This window comes from Halyomorpha halys, unplaced genomic scaffold (assembly GCF_000696795.3).
Source record: "Halyomorpha halys isolate HHAL.00 unplaced genomic scaffold, Hhal_1.1 Scaffold971.1, whole genome shotgun sequence".
In the NCBI taxonomy this organism is placed as follows: domain Eukaryota; kingdom Metazoa; phylum Arthropoda; class Insecta; order Hemiptera; family Pentatomidae; genus Halyomorpha; species Halyomorpha halys.
In genome coordinates, this window is record NW_027108333.1 from 124,116 (window position 1) to 140,473 (window position 16,358).

The following is a 16,358-nucleotide window of genomic DNA, read 5'->3' on the forward strand; positions in this document are numbered from 1 at the left end:
TGATTTATTTATTTATTTTTTATTAAATGATTTTGTTATTATTCATTATAAGACTTTATTATTATATTAAAATGTGGATCGAAGGACCAATTACGTCTGGGATTGAATGAACTGTTATTTTATTAGAGGCTTAAATATACGCTGGTTCATGAAATGAAATGAGGAAGTTGATTTAGGCTAGTTTTATGGAATTAGGGAGATTTAGACACCTCTTACCTTACCTTAAATTAGTATTTCTAATGCCATATACTGCATTCATTGGAAATAATGACAGAAAAGTAAGGATAAGGTAAGGAAAAGGTGGGTAATTGGAATGCAGCTGTGCTACCTGGTCAGAGGCTTGAGAAAGACAGACAGATGACCAACCTCTTGTGTACATTATATTATTTTTTTCATTACCTGTCATCAAGCCAACTAAAATTTATTTATACTTGGCCTTTTTGTTCAATTAAATTACCCTCCCAAAAAAAAAAATATTTCCCTCAATAGTGATGTCAAACTAGTAATGAATAAACTCATTCCCTAATCCCTAAATCTTAAAAATAAAGTTATTAAATTCAAACTAGTTGTCATTATCTAGCTGATAATGTTATTACCATACATTTATAAAAAGTACATTTTATCTTTTGTTAAGAGTAATATAAGCATAAATATAAGGTATTAGTTCTGAGAAAATTTTACTATAAATGTATCTAGAATTATTTGAATTCTATCATGAAAATTACCTGCAATCTGAGAATCACCATAACTAATCATTCTTCACACACTTTTTTTAATTTTTTTATTTCTGATAGTTTGTTTTTTCTTTTATATTTGATTTTAACTAGTTTTTCTGTACTTTGTATTTTTTTTATAGTTTAACTAAGAATACTTAAAAATTAAGAATGACTGCTTGCTTTCATTAAATTAGGATAGAAAACTGAATTACACAAAATAGCATCATAGAAAAATGTAGGAGCAAGGACAAATTATTGCAACTTACTCTTAATTCATATTTTCAATTTGAATTTCCTGACACATTTAACTATCTGATACCTAGGAGAAAATCACAGAGAACCATCTAAGAATAACTACTGGTCAGGTTGCAAACAGCTGCGGAATTCTGAGCATTAAAAAAGAGATTTCTTTATTTTTTATCAACTGAGATTGACCATGAGGCTTCTTCTTGACTCGTAGGTAGTCAATAGAGTTTTAATTGCACACTGTCAACCAGTAATTGCAATTACCTCCTTCACAGTTACCGGGTGATACAAAGAGCCATTTTTTAACTTTTCATTTGATAGATCATTTAATTTGTTCAAGTTATTTTATTTCACAGAAAAGAACACTTTTTATTTTATCTTGTAAATGAAGATTTTTTAATAAAAAAGTTTCTTTTATTTAATATACTTTATTTGAAAAACCTTTTTTGAATAGCGTTAGTTTAATACACAATTTAATATTAATTCTCTATAAATTTTTGACACAGATAGGAATTTTCTTTCAATCAGAAATCCAATGTGTTACAGTCGAATGTAATATATTTGTGTATTGACAAGCATAGTCAAGAAAACGTAGTCAACACCTTAAACTCTTATCAGTATATAAACTAAATCCGTAGCAATCTAGTGCAAGTGGTCAGAATCAATAACAAAATATCAAAATTCAATTTGCATTTCTTACCGACTAAGTGATGTAGATAGCAACTGCTCATGTAACTTCTTTTCATACTCTTGGTGTTTTCCTTGTTGCATTTCTTCTTTCGTAAAACTTGCTTCTGGATCACCTATAAGTACACAAAATAAAATATTTCTGAAAAATTAATAATAATAAAACGGAGTAATATCTCTTAATAAATTATTAATCTGTGTATCCAAGACAGTAGGACTATAATACATGGAGAGAAATAAAAATAACCAAAGACAAAATTTTTTAAGCTGACAACCTCAAAAGTACGAAGAAAAGAAAATTCTTTTTTATAACTTCTTTACAAGCAGCTTTAGATCATTTCATTAATATATATATTGGAAAAAGGACACACAGATGACAAAAGTGAATACATTTAAAGAAAAATATTATCAACCATTGTTTAAAAAAGCTTTTATTTTAAATACTGAAGATAAAAATTAGGGTTTAGAACATTATTTTGTTTACATTATATCATACTTCATTCATACTTTTCAAATACAAATAAATTTCTAAACTGAGAACAAAAATATAGTATTATAGCACAAACAAGGTGCAGTCAGTCAATTTTTAAACGTCCTGAGCACAAATTACCACCAAGCAGGGGATAACAACCAAGCGAAAAATTTAAATTGAAAACAGATGTAATGTGTCGCCATTAGAGTGAGTGCACACTCACTTTCTTTTCTTCTATTTCTTTTCCAGTATCCTACAAACTAAAGGAATGGAGTTGTAAGCTATACAGCCACCCTGGGGTAAATAATGCTGAGGACAGAGAGAATCAAGCCGGAATGAGGAAATGAAAAAAAGGAGATAAAAGCTATTTATACCTTAAACCAACCAAAAATCCAGCATAATAGCTGTCCACATTAATTTAATTTAAGGTTATTATGATTTTCTTTTCAAAACTATAAAAGCATGCTTATTTTTCGATTAATTCTATATTTATATTCTAGCATACACATGTTAATAACACAATTATTCACCTCAGAATAACTTCCTTAAATAATTTAATATTGAATTACTTTCTAACATTAATTTTATATATAATTTGAAGAGGATAACATAAATTATCTATGCTAAAATATGATCATTTTTTTCACAATAGGTTAATATCTAAATTGAGCTACAACGATGATAATTAAAAATGGAGTAAATGTTATTTTTTAAACAATTTTTTTTTTCGTACCCTTCATTAAAATAAAATTAGTTCTTCGTACATATGTAACACATTTCATGTATTATATATGCTTTATTGTTTCTTCTCTCTTTGATTGCCTTGTGCCATTATAAATAAAGGGAAGAGGAGACTTTAAGATAGTTAAATTGAGCAATATTTAAAATGGGCCTGAAATTGAAAAACAGTGTGAAACCCACCACTCCTGTCCTCTGTGGTAGCCTTACTTATCTGACTTTTTAAAGAGACAATTATAGCAAGTAGGTTAGTCGATGTACGACATGTCACAAGAGCAGAGATCATAACACAGAACAAAGGCAATCTGTCTCACCCCACTAAAACCCCAAGGGAGTGATGGTCCTATATTAATTTTGAAATATTTACTTAAAACGAGAAGAGGAGACTTTAAGATAGTTTAGTCGATCAATATTTAAAAGGGCCTGAAATTGAAAAACGGTGTGATATCACCTCCAGAAGACTTCGGGAGTTATGCAACAAATTGAACATATTGCTGCTTTGCTTTCTAAATGATAAATTTTTTTATAATTTTTTATTTGACATAATCTGCTGATTTTACAGTAGTCTGGCATTACTTCATAATAGCCCTACTAGCTTAGGTCTGCAGTATGTAGTACGACCCCTTTGTCATCTTATGAGTACGTCCAATTCAAATCAAAATTTAAACTTGAGATGAGTTAGTCATGAGTCAAAAAAAGTTTTATTGAAAACCACTAACCAAATACCTAAATAATAAGTATTGTAAAATAATATCCTTCCAAAGCCTTAATTTGTCTGTTATCAATTTCATACATAAATAGTTGGCCATTGCTGAGAAGAAAAACATCACTACCACAGTCTCTGTATGTATGTACATTTGTAAGTAGTAACATTTGTGGTGGATTCACTCAAAATTTCTATTACTAACCTTATTAAGTGTTGGAAAAATATGAAAGGATAGACCAATAAATAAGTTAATACTTCTTTAATAAATAATAACAGGATAAAACCACAAATAAATGTCCTTAAAATACTTCTATTGAAGTTATCATTAACATCCTGAAATAAACTATGTTAAATACAAAAAAAAAAGAATCTGTTGGTCGAATTCCTGCTCCTTCTTCCTCCAAGGCTGCGAGTGGACTGATATCTATCATAACAAGTTAACATTATCAAGATCTTTCCAGATTTCAACAAACAGAATTGCCCGGAATAGTTGATAATGCTTGGAATTTATTTTCACAAAACCTCAGAGATAAAACTCGTTTTCAGCTTCATAAACAAAATAATTACAGAAACTAAAAAATCTACACCTTGGAGAGAGTAACACTAGTGACATTTTCTACCACCGCATTAAATTTAATTTACTGGATGTAGATTTATTATGTTACCATCGTATTTCTTTTTAAAAAACTCACAAATGAATACAAAACTTTTTTTTTAGCTGAAAAACCAAGTGAAGACTGAAGACGTCAAATAATAAGGCATAACGATGCTATACCTTGATTAATATAATTTGAACTGAATTTAATAACACCTGGAAGAATGAAATATCAACAATAGCAAAAGCAGTATATGCATAGTAGTAAAATATTTGATCAAAAATCATGCATGTTTTATGAAATGTATTAATATTAGTTTACCATAGTAAAAATAGAATATCTAATTACTTATCTAACTTTTAAAACACAATTATAGGGAGTATATTGGTTTATATACGAGATGTCACAATTCCTTGATGATAATTACACCAGAAATAATAAAAAGGAACCGTTCCTAGCTTACCTTGCCCCCAAAAACTCAAATTAGCGACAGTCTTACCTCACCTCTGAAAAATTTATTAACTAGAAAGAAGTCACTTAAATTAAAAAAATTAGTTTTACTAGTCTCATCTTTAAAACAAACACTTATAATGTGCATAGTGGTCAATGAACAACACGTCATAATCACTTAAAAAAGGAGATTATAATATCAAAAATAGCAGAAGGGAATTGTTTCCGGCCAACCCGCCCCCTCCCCCTCTAAAGCCTGATTTACAGACAGTCTTATCTCACCTTTAAAACATTTATTTAAAAAAGGAAGAGGAGAAAGACTTACTTTCAAAAATTACTGAAATTGAGTAACATTGAAAGTCGCTAAAATTGAAAAACGGTGAGATGTTGATAAAAAAATGTATAACGACAAATTGTTTGATAAATTAGCTAAAGATTATAAGATTTAACATTACTGATCAAAAGTGTAAATGTAATTAATATAAAAAATAATACTGTCAACAGAACAAAACTAAAAATAAGTATTAAGATAAGAAGAACAAACCGAGTTCATGTAGATACATGCAGTCGGCTTTAGGACAGGGCTGATTTTTCATAAAATGTGAACAATATTTGGTTGTGCCTAAAGAAGTTTTTACTGTTCGCCCATCAACTACTATATTATTTACGGACTGAATCGCCCTTAAAGCATCATCACTCTTCTGGTAAGTTACATATGCACTAGCACTTGGACCCTACAAAAAATAAATAAATAAATAAATAACATGAATGAAATAATAAATGCAAAGTAATATAATTTAACATAACTCTCCTCTCTAAATGCTCATGCTTACTATATAATGAATAAAGATACAAAATCAATTAATAATTATTTTCAGAGTTTTAAAGTTGGGATGGCTTAAATCATATACTGTCAGAAGTTAGTAATTAACAAATTGATTATTATTATATTCTCAATATAATCACAATAATCATGAGTCTGTTATTTCCCTGACCTCTGAACAATTACCTAAAAACTTGGTAAGGCCTCTTAGTTATAAAATAAAATACTTAAATTGCAATAAACCATTTACTTCATGAAATCTTAAATAAAGTTATCTGGTAAAACAATGACAAGTACAGTTGCACTACCTAGGGAACCATAATAGCCTAGGAAATAACTTAGAAATGATAGAAAGAAGTTACGTTACTTTTGCAGAGGAACGGATATGAAAATTTACTGAAAGATGAATGTTTGCCTAAAAAAATGTTTTTAAAATTATAAATAACACTATTAAAAATACCAAAAACAATATAAGGTTACATTACCTGAGAACCAGCATATGATGTGCTCTGATTTATCACAACTTTATGAATTTTGCCAAATTTTCCAAAATATTCATGTTTCTTTAATGTCTAGGAAGAAAAAAAATTAAAATTAATACACAAAGCATTGCTGAAATATGTTTAACTTATTAGAACAAACATAGGAATGAACCAATGAGCATTACATACAAAACATAAAAGTTAATAAGGAAAGAATGGAGAGTAAAAAAATAAGGTCAAAAGAGTGCATCTGGCCACTAGTTCATTTAGGCATTCACAACCTTGAGGTGCTAACAATCATCCACGAATCGGTTTGTACAGTAAAGCTACAAGCCACATGTCAATATCAATAACATGCTGGTTTATAAAAAAAAAAAATGTTAATTGAGATCAATATTCACTAGATGTCAAGTCTAGTGATCTGAAAAAGGTCAACCTAAAATTACTGGGAAAGTTTATGTGTATACACCAAAATCAGTTATATCTCAGATGATAAATTGTAGAAGGATAAGACACATTATTTAGTGTAAACAAAGTAATTTATAATAAAGCCGATGAGGGCGCAGTTCTTAAAAAGATAATTGCCTTTTCAACTAATTATACAAGAAAAAAGTAGATAATAACAATTATAATTCTGGCATATTAGGTCTTCTAAACTTCTAGTCATATGAAATTGTAACGATATTGTTAATCTTTCATGAAGGAGTTTAAATTCTCTTGTGATTATATTGATCTTTTCTAACTAAAGATGATATGAGTGACAAAAAGTTCATTGATTTTTCTTTATTTTAAGATTATTAGACAATATCACATAAATATATCTCAAATTTATTGAGGTAATTTTCAAGGAAACAGGTTTCTCTTATCATAAATCACTCTTTACATTACATATTACATTTCTTTGGTAACGTTATCATGTGGGCAGCTGAAAACTGACACTTTTTTTAATAAACTAATATTGTGGAGTGCCAAAAGTCAAGGTAGCAGTTACGCGAGTTACCTTTAAAACTTTACAAAATTTTTCCAACATGCATCATAAAAAGATTGTGGGGTAACAAGTCCAGCAAATAGGCATGTAAAAGAGGCAAAAGATAAAACTAAATACAACAAATTTGATGATCAACAATTCTTCAACAATAATTGATCCAGATGAGAGTCACTCTCTGAAAATACTATCTTCAGAATATGAAATCTGGATACCACTATTATCTTTGTTTAGAGGATTAAGATAGGTTGAACATGTTATCAAATAACATGTCATAATACAACTATGAACAGACTCCATTATTAGTGGTTAGGCAAACTTCAAGTAGACGATATGCTACAGTATATTAAGAGGATCACATGTGTAATACCACAAGCCTAGAATTCATCTGAAACCACAAAGTAGCTCAAGATATAAAGTCACAATAGGCCAAATATGTCGAAGTGACTAAGAGCTACCTATTCCTATACAACAATATTAATTATTTAGCCTTAAAAATGGATATTTTAAAATCGGAAATATCTAATTTCACAACTAAATTTAATTTTTTAATATATTCGGCTTACATCATACTTAAAAGAACCAATCAATACAACAAATGTTTAATCAACAACCAATAATTTTTTAAAACTAAATCATGATTATATAGGGAGCAAAGGTCTTTATACATAACCTAGATCATGTGAAGTAAAGGAAAATAAATTTACCTCAGGGTCTGCTAATCTCATTGGAAGACCAACTACAAATACTAAATTCTTTTGTACAACACGAACATTGGCTAAATGTTTCCGATTTTCTGAAATTTTTTGTTTCCTTTGTTGGTCCTTTTGTCTTTTTTCAGCCTTAAGTTTGGCAACTTCCTCTTGCGTCAAAGGTTTAAAATCAGCAGGATCTTCAGGATAAGCTTTTCGACAAGCAGGGCACAAACCATTTTCATCTGTTCTAATCCTATGCCAACAAAACCTACAAATCTAAACAAAAAATATACACATTTTTTTAATAGATTGTTACAGAAACACTATTATCACATTAAAGGGACAAGAAAAAATAATACTAATTACCAAAAACAGCCTTTATAGAAAGTTTAAGTAACTTTAAAGACAAACAATACTATCTAAAATATGAAAATAATAACAAAAAAAAATTATAAAAAGTTACTATGATAATTACACAAAACTATACAGATTTATAGAAATACCACTATTGCAAGAGTTGGTCTATTGATAGTCAATTCAGTTTTAAATTAGATACTTACATATTAATATAGAAGTAAGCTGTGTTTTTACTAATAAGAATGGTGGCATTAAAAATTAGTTCTTTAAAACATAATATATGGAATTAATTTAAATTGCATTGTATTACTTTTATTAACATTTCAAATAACAATAAAAAACAAGTATAATAAAATTACTTCGGTGGATTTAAGTCTCTAATGGCGTCCAAAATAACTACTAATAAGTCTTCTTTCAAATGAATAAACCGTCTGACAAAAAAATATTAATTTTAAGTATTGTTGCAGTTTCACCTTATTGTTTATTCCTTATTTTGAAGAACTCCGTCAACTTTCTATATTATGCATGAGCACTTACTACTGTTATCAGAGTAAACAAAATTATAACCATTACTTAACTTTAAAACATTTATAGTTAGCTTTCCTCAGCTTCATCAGTTTTATAACCCTTTCTACAGTCAGTATATCACAATTCACCATTTTCTTCTATAGTGAACAATTTTCCAAATTTTAATCATTCTTTCAAAAAGAAAAAATGTGAATAATATACAACACAGCATTTATGTTTATAAACAATATACAGAAATAAACAAGAAAGGTTATAGTATAGGTTACAACCATCAACTGTCAGATAGTCTAATATATAAGAGTGCTAAATTAAAGTTAGCTAATCCAAATTATTTGAAAATTCGAATACTTGAACTACACTTTAAAGAAAATCCTCATGTTTTATCTAATACCTATTACTTGAACTAAGGTTAAAGAACCATAAATTTTCTCTAATCCTATTAAGACTATAACTAGTCAATCAAACTCATTTGAAAAATAATTTTCATTCACATAAAACATACTAACAAATAAATGCATTTCATTATGTAAAATTCAGACTAGCCAAAATTAAATCTGAGATATAGTTATATAAATTTATAACCTAACCCACTAAAAATAATAATTAAGGTGAAGAAAACAATTAACACTAAATGAGAATCAATATTAAGTATTGATAGTAAGTTATTTACTGACAATTAATAAGTAACTTTAATTTATAGAATAACGTAGGCTATAATACATGACACATGAAAAACATTTACAAGTGATAGATACAACTTTTTAAGCCTGAAAAATTAATATAAGCAACAAATGATAGTCATAATAAATGTGAAAAGTGAAGTTCAATACATTACATGAAGATACTTGTTAAGTCCTTTACTTAAAATTAAGAGATAAAAACATAAAACATATTTACCTGATAACCACAAGTACATGGGAAAAAGGTCAAATCATCAACCTCCAACGGTTCCATACATAATGGGCATTCTACTTGTTCTTCCCCAATCTGATTCAGCACTGACATGTCCTTAAAAAAATGAATAGCTTTAAGTATCACAGTGATAATGCTAACCTAATAAACAATACTTTTATATATTATTTGAACATCAATTCATATGATTTAATTTTCAAAAACTTTCATGAACAAAGATAAACCAATTTCATTATAACATAACATAATACAACCATAACTAAAAAGAAAACTGAATTGTAGATATAGTTCTTGACACTATGTATGAGTTAAAAGATAACTCTAAAATATAAAATTGGAAACTAAATGAAGACAACTAGGGAACTTGGAAAAAATGTTAGGTATTCTATTTGATCACTATACTTTAAGCCCACATATCAGGGGTAATACCTTAAAAAGATTATTAACAGCTGCTAAGATAACTACATCTATGACAATTAAAAGGCTTAAATTATTTTAAATTACTCACGAAAAGAAGTAATAGTGCTCAATGTAAATAAATTCATTGTGTTAACATAGTGTTTATGTCATAAAAAATTTAACAAAAATTGAAAATGGGAATTGATATAATTATAAAATATACTAAGATGCACAACATATGTTCAGGGCAAATGAGTACATTATATTACCTTTAAAATGACACAAATTCCCAACCTCAAGACTTGAGGAAAAGGATCAAAGATTAATAAGAAATTAGGAACATAAAATGCTATTAAACACTAAACTGAACAAAGCTAATAGAATTTTTAAAAACAAAATAACATTTCTGAGAAATTGTAGCATTATGTGAAACAACATTCAATTTTTAATATGCTTGGCAAACAAACAGCTTCTAATAGTAAGGCCAATCTTATTTTATATCTTTACTTAGCAATCTAACTGAAAACTCATTTACAACTGGCTGCAATTTCATAAATATTTTTTAAAGTTAATACTAGTGAGAAGTAAAAGAAAGTTTCAACATTGTTCAATATTCTTAGCTTTCATCATAACAATATGTTATAAAATGACTGTGATAATAAATTTAATACAATTTTCATTCAAATTTTACTCCAAGAAACAGAAACAAATGGTTTAATAAAAGCAAAATTCGAAATTCTTTTCACTTCGTTAGATCCAAATAATACTTTGAATAACTAACTACCTTTCACTACATTCGTTATGAATAATATTTCATACACTTACTACTGTTCCTTAATAATATTGTCCGTGAGCAATAACTGTAAATGTAACCAGAACGATTTACACGTACTGTTTGTGAATCTACTCCGAATACTTTACCAGGAAATTTATGGTCGACGAATTTCAGTTGTTGTGCGCAGCTGTCAGCGCATTGCCATCGAATATGTCAGTAAATGCCATATGAATAATAATTATAAAGCATCTGATAGAAAAACATGATTATTTTAAAATTATAAAAATGTATTCAATACAATGTAAGTAAATATTTTAAAGGATTCTTCCTAAAAATACTTTCATATTTACCTAACTTTGGTCATTGCTTCTGTAATTTTAAATACTCTAAATGGTTGACAACTGAATACAAATTTTAAATTGACGAACTAGTATAAAAAAAGAATATTATATACAAAATGTATTCGGAAAGTTCCTATAAATAATAAGTATAAATGCCTGAGGGCGATGGAGACGGATACCATATTGGCCTTTTCCCTTAAGGACATCCTTATTACACATAGTTCGGCTATTCTGAGTCACTTGTTTGTCATCTCTTTGTTCAAACCCACCTATGTATATTTCAGGCCTCTTTTACACATTTTAAGTGAACGTGTTAGTTTGAGGATAATGCTGGAGAGGGGACAGTAATGGAAGCAGAAGATACACCATCTCTATATCGAATTCATGGCCGTTTACGATTAGGTTCATCGCAAAGAGCTTTATTGTGAGGCCTACGCGTGCCTCCTTTTCAGTATTACCCATGAGAAGCTTATGAGATATTTGGACACACAATGTTCAACTAGAGTGTGCAATTTTTGGCATACGTCATTCATCAGGCGTTCTCCTCATACTGTCAGGGAAGTATTTCTAGTTCAAGAGTAATCAGGCAAAACCTAAATACTTAGTGACAGAGGAGACGTCTAGGCGCAATGAGATGTTGTCCTTCCGAGACTACACATGTAAACTAGTCATCAACTTTGTATAATTAGACTCAATAGTGATCCAGAAAAATTGCCTGGAAGTTTAGATTAAAAGAAAAATAATTTCTGTTAACGACTGTAATAACAATGTAAGAAAACAGATTGGCGCCCCCATGGTCTCGCGAAAGACAAAATCATAAGTGTATATGATCAGAAAACGTCTGTTAGAACTTCACTATGGAACGAGAACAGTGAGACCGAGGTATAGATGAGTATAGTTGCGGCTGATACTCAGAACTTAGGGGTGCGCAACTGGTTAGTGGAGGAACAGTCAGGAAGAAAGGTAGAAGTTGCTGGTTGAGGTCCGGGCTCAGCAAAGAGTTATAGTAAACAAGTATAAAGTGAATTGTTAAGTTCGTTTCAACGCGTGTAAATAACCAATTTAGTGACAAAGTAGGATAGACTGAATTCTATTTTTCCTTTAGTAGCGGTGCGCAAACCTGAGTTCATAACTTTAACTTAGGACCTGGTTGAATCCCTTTGAAATAGACATCCACTTATAAGAAATGGGTTTTATTCTTAGATAAGAAGAAGTATTCTAAGCAATGTGTTCCATTTTCTTTAAGGGATACCTTTTAACGCCTATGGCTTTATCCAATTCTTCATAATCTTTAATTTTGATAGTCTTCTAAAATATCGCGGGTTCATTGTACGATGTTCAATATGAAAATACAAAATCATCTTCGGTGGAATTATAGTGGCACTGTCTTTTAAATTTAAGTCATCTTCTTGAGTATCGCGAGCCGATTGCTTCCTCGCTTTCCTTTCACCATGATCTTGCTAAATCAGAATTATCTATCAATACTTTTCAAGACCAACTCTTTATTCTCTACTGAGGAATTATCATTTTTTAATTGAACTCCATCTCGAACCTAAGGCCCCTCTTCAAATACATGTTGTCTTATCCTTTGATGGTATCCAGCTCTGTTGGAATTGATACCCTTGACGGTTTGAGATCCAAGCGGGTCCAAGTCCAATTGGCTCTTTCGAAATCATAGGCTAATTGGATGCTTTAGTTCTGGGCTTTTAATCGGTCATTTAACTTATTTTATGTAGAAAATATTTACGTTCATTTTCATGGGCAATTTTTTTAAGCCCAATTTAGTAATTTACCCATTGTTTGGAAGATTTAGTTTTTATTCAAACCTTAAATGCAGTTTAGAACTATGTAGATAATGAACACATTTATCGATTATCTGAAAATGTTCTATGAAATATCGTATAATTAATTATGTATACATACATTTACAAATCACTTACGATAAAAATTAAAATTGTCTAAAAGAAGAACCAAACAAGAGATAACGTTTTTGAGCAAAAGCTGATGTGCACGAAACAAAACTGATGACTGCAACTAGATAATACAAAAAGCTAAACCATAGAACTTTGAATTAAAATGACCCTATAAAAATAAATCCAGTGTTTTTAAATTACACGATCTAATGGGTCAATTCTTATCACCGAAATGAGTAGATTTCTTACGCGGTAATTGAATCTTTTCACTGGCTGTATGGCATGTGGCACTGTCTTGTTGAAACCACGTGTCATCCACATCAATACTATCCAATTTATGCAGAAAGAACTGTGTTATCCTGTCGCCATATCGAGCATCAGTAACATTCACTGCTTCAACAACTTCATTTTCGAAAAGATATGGTCCAATGATGTCTCCAGTCCAAAATCCCTTCCCAAACAATGACATATAGAGAATGCATTTGTTTTTGGACAATCACATCTGGATTCTCTAAGCCCAAAATAAGACAACTTTGACGATTAACCAAGCCATAAAAGTGAAAATGTGCTACATCGCTGAAAATGATATTGATAAAAAAAAATCGGCATCCACTTGTTGGTTTTCAATAATCCATTCAACTAATTCTCTTCGCTGCTCATGGTTATAAGGCATCAGTTCTTGAGTCAATTGAACTTTGTAAGCGTAGAGAGGGAGATCTTCAGGAAGTAAACCCTGTAGACAGCTTCTTGAAATTTACAATTCTTGTCCACGATGCGGAATTGATGTTACTGAACCAACACTGCTTTGATACTGACACTTGTTTTTTTGACTAGGGTGTTTAGCATCACTATTGAATCCAGTCTGCTTGAATTTTCCAATTGCTCTCTTCACAGTTGAAAAAGTTAAATCTACAGTACCACATTAAAATCCCATTAAGTTACTGCCACCGTAACACTTAACGGTATGGAGTGGTAATTTATTGTTTTTTTCGAGATAAACTGTTTACTTTATTTAATTATCAAATGTACTAAACATGAGAAAATTGTGACCAAGAATATCACATTTTAATAAAGTGTGGAGAGTGAACCACATAATCAACCAGAGGAAGCAACCATGATTTTTGCAACAACGTAATAGAGACAAAAAATACTCACCGTTCATTTATTCAGTATAACAGAAGCAAAACACCTAAAATAGTATATAACCAGAGTTTCCAATGTGTGGGAAAATTTCTTATTTTAAAGAAATTTTGAGATTTGAAGGATAAAAAAAAAGGGAAATAGTCCAACAAGAGAATTTTTTTATCAAGTTGCTAGAGGCTTACCAAGGCACGTCATGTTTAATCTATTTATATAAAAATCTAAACACAACAGCAATATAATAACTAGTTGATGCCTAACTACCGATCGATACTATGAATGTTGTCGATTATCCGATTAAATATTAACTTGGCTCTCGACCGGTTAGGAAGAAAGAGTGAGCCCTAAAGGACCGCCAAGATAGCTATTTTAGAAGAGGAGGATTCTCTTCACTGGCTGCGTTCAATTCCTTTTATTTTTAAATTTACAATTGTTAAGTTATTCTAATCTTACACTTGAATTTCTCGATTAAGGCACGGATTTCTTGAAAACGGCTAAATCGATTTTTATTATTGATGAACCAACTTATGGGAAATATCATTTTCTACGATTTTTAAAATTCAGTTACATGCGATTATATGAAGTTTTGATAAATAGGGGAAATCCTAATAGATCTCAACATAAACCTAGTCCAGGTGGGTGGTCAACTTCCCTCTTTATTGCTTCATTTTCTCTTTGATAAAGAATAAACTGTGCCACTTCCATTGCCTCAGCTAGAAGGTTACATTATTAAGAGTACTAGGTACTAGTAAATTTCATCTTCTACCCCTCAGAAAATGAGAGATAATTATATAATACCTTATAATTCTTCTTAGTACTGCCTCCTCTATTTTCATCTTAGATTTATTCCTGGACCTCTCAACCTGGTCCTGAACTCAGGATTAAAATAGGTGTAAAGATACTTCTTTACATCAATCAAAAACCTTGGAATCACTTTTGATCATACACTTTTCCACATCTAACAACTTTCTCATTGAACCATACCAACCTTCAGTAATTCAATTATCTCCACTAAAAAATGAAGTTCCTTTCTCAGAGAAGAGTCTAGGTCCTCTCCCTCCAAGAGGAACACCCAATCAAATGAATGAGATTTAAAAGGCTCAACCCTCTACCCTTACTCAAATATATGTTTTGGAAGAGAAGAGGGGAGAGAAACAGAAAAAGAACCAAGGAGGGTAGAAGTTGTATAATACAGTTATGGCAGACGACCTTCACGGACAGGGCTCCAAGAGTGCAGTTTTGGTAGAAGAGAATGGGCAGGGTAGAGGGCACAAACTAGACCTAAAAATCAGCAGAATTGAGGAAGATAGCACCATTTGAGAAGATATCCAATTTAAGTATACCCACTTTGCAGGGCTGTACTCAGAAAGAAGAGAGTATTTTTGAAGTTCTTTTTGTGTACTTTTCTTGACTGCCATCTGGACTGTTTTTCTTTTTACATTTAAAGTTATTAAGGCTACACTGCCATGACTAATATGAAATGTACCCACAATTTGTTCTAAAGAGTCTATGTCTCAGTAAAATGTTGCAGTATATTTTTCATACTTTATACTGTTTGAAATTAATAAATCTACAATACAAAAGAACCTAATAGGCATTACCAAAGGGAAGATGTCATAGGAACTTCTGAAACACCAAGGTCCTGTTTTAAAAATTTTGTGAGCTACACCAAATAAATCACTATTAATACTTTCAGTACTTCCTATATTACTATGTCCAACAGCAGAAAACTATCTGTATATTTCTCAAAATGATTAAGTCAGTTAGATGAAAATTTGCAGAGAAACATTTAATAAAAGAAGAGTATTAAGATCAGACAGTTCCTAAATTTTAATGGGAAATTTTAAAGTATTCTTAAAAAACAAAAATTGGAGATATACTCAATTGTGTACAATTTTTAGAATATGATTTGTAGTTGTTTTGAAAACTGAAACTTAAGATACAACTATCCATCCAAATAAATAAAGAAATACCAAAGTTATATACCCCATGCACTAGTAGATTTCTATCTTGAATCTAACACCAAAAAAATAGGAAGTATACTTAGCAAAAGAACACAGTATTGACTTACAGTGAAGAACATTATAAGTTTTGCTAAAACAAGGAATCGGTTTCACCCCTAACCACTCCCGCTCTTTTATTAGACCTTTCTTATCTTGCTTTAAAACATTTACTTATAATGAGTATTGGTCAAAGTACATTACAGTCTTTAGATCAAAATTCCACAAATAACTAGAGCAAATATTTCCTTCCTGACCTGCCCTCACATCCCAATTAGATAGCTATTCTATTACAGTCTTATTTTACTTCGAAAACATTTTGTAATAAAGAATGTTATGACTCACAAAATGAGGAACCAGTGTAAGAAAAAATAATGTACATTGGAGGTCACAGAAA

General features: G+C 30.2%; 1 protein-coding gene across 2 annotated transcripts in view; it reads right to left on the reverse strand.

The window, feature by feature from the left end:
• The window catches only part of Cnot4 (CCR4-NOT transcription complex subunit 4), a 37,191-nt gene extending 26,413 nt beyond the window's left edge, over nt 1-10,778 (reverse strand). Inside the window, exons 1-6 of one of the 2 annotated variants that reach the window (XM_014431415.2) lie at nt 10,618-10,778; nt 9,379-9,489; nt 7,609-7,872; nt 5,920-6,006; nt 5,156-5,345; nt 1,663-1,765 (exon numbers count right to left, since the gene is read on the reverse strand). In XM_014431415.2, coding sequence (XP_014286901.1) covers nt 1,663-1,765; nt 5,156-5,345; nt 5,920-6,006; nt 7,609-7,872; nt 9,379-9,486 — 752 coding nt within the window. In that variant the 5' untranslated portion in view covers nt 9,487-9,489; nt 10,618-10,778. Of the gene's footprint in view, nt 1-1,662; nt 1,766-5,155; nt 5,346-5,919; nt 6,007-7,608; nt 7,873-9,378; nt 9,490-9,901; nt 10,030-10,617 lie in introns of those variants that run through there. The other variant, XM_014431416.3, reaches the window with a different exon arrangement.
• Between the last annotated feature and the right edge of the window lie 5,580 nt (nt 10,779-16,358).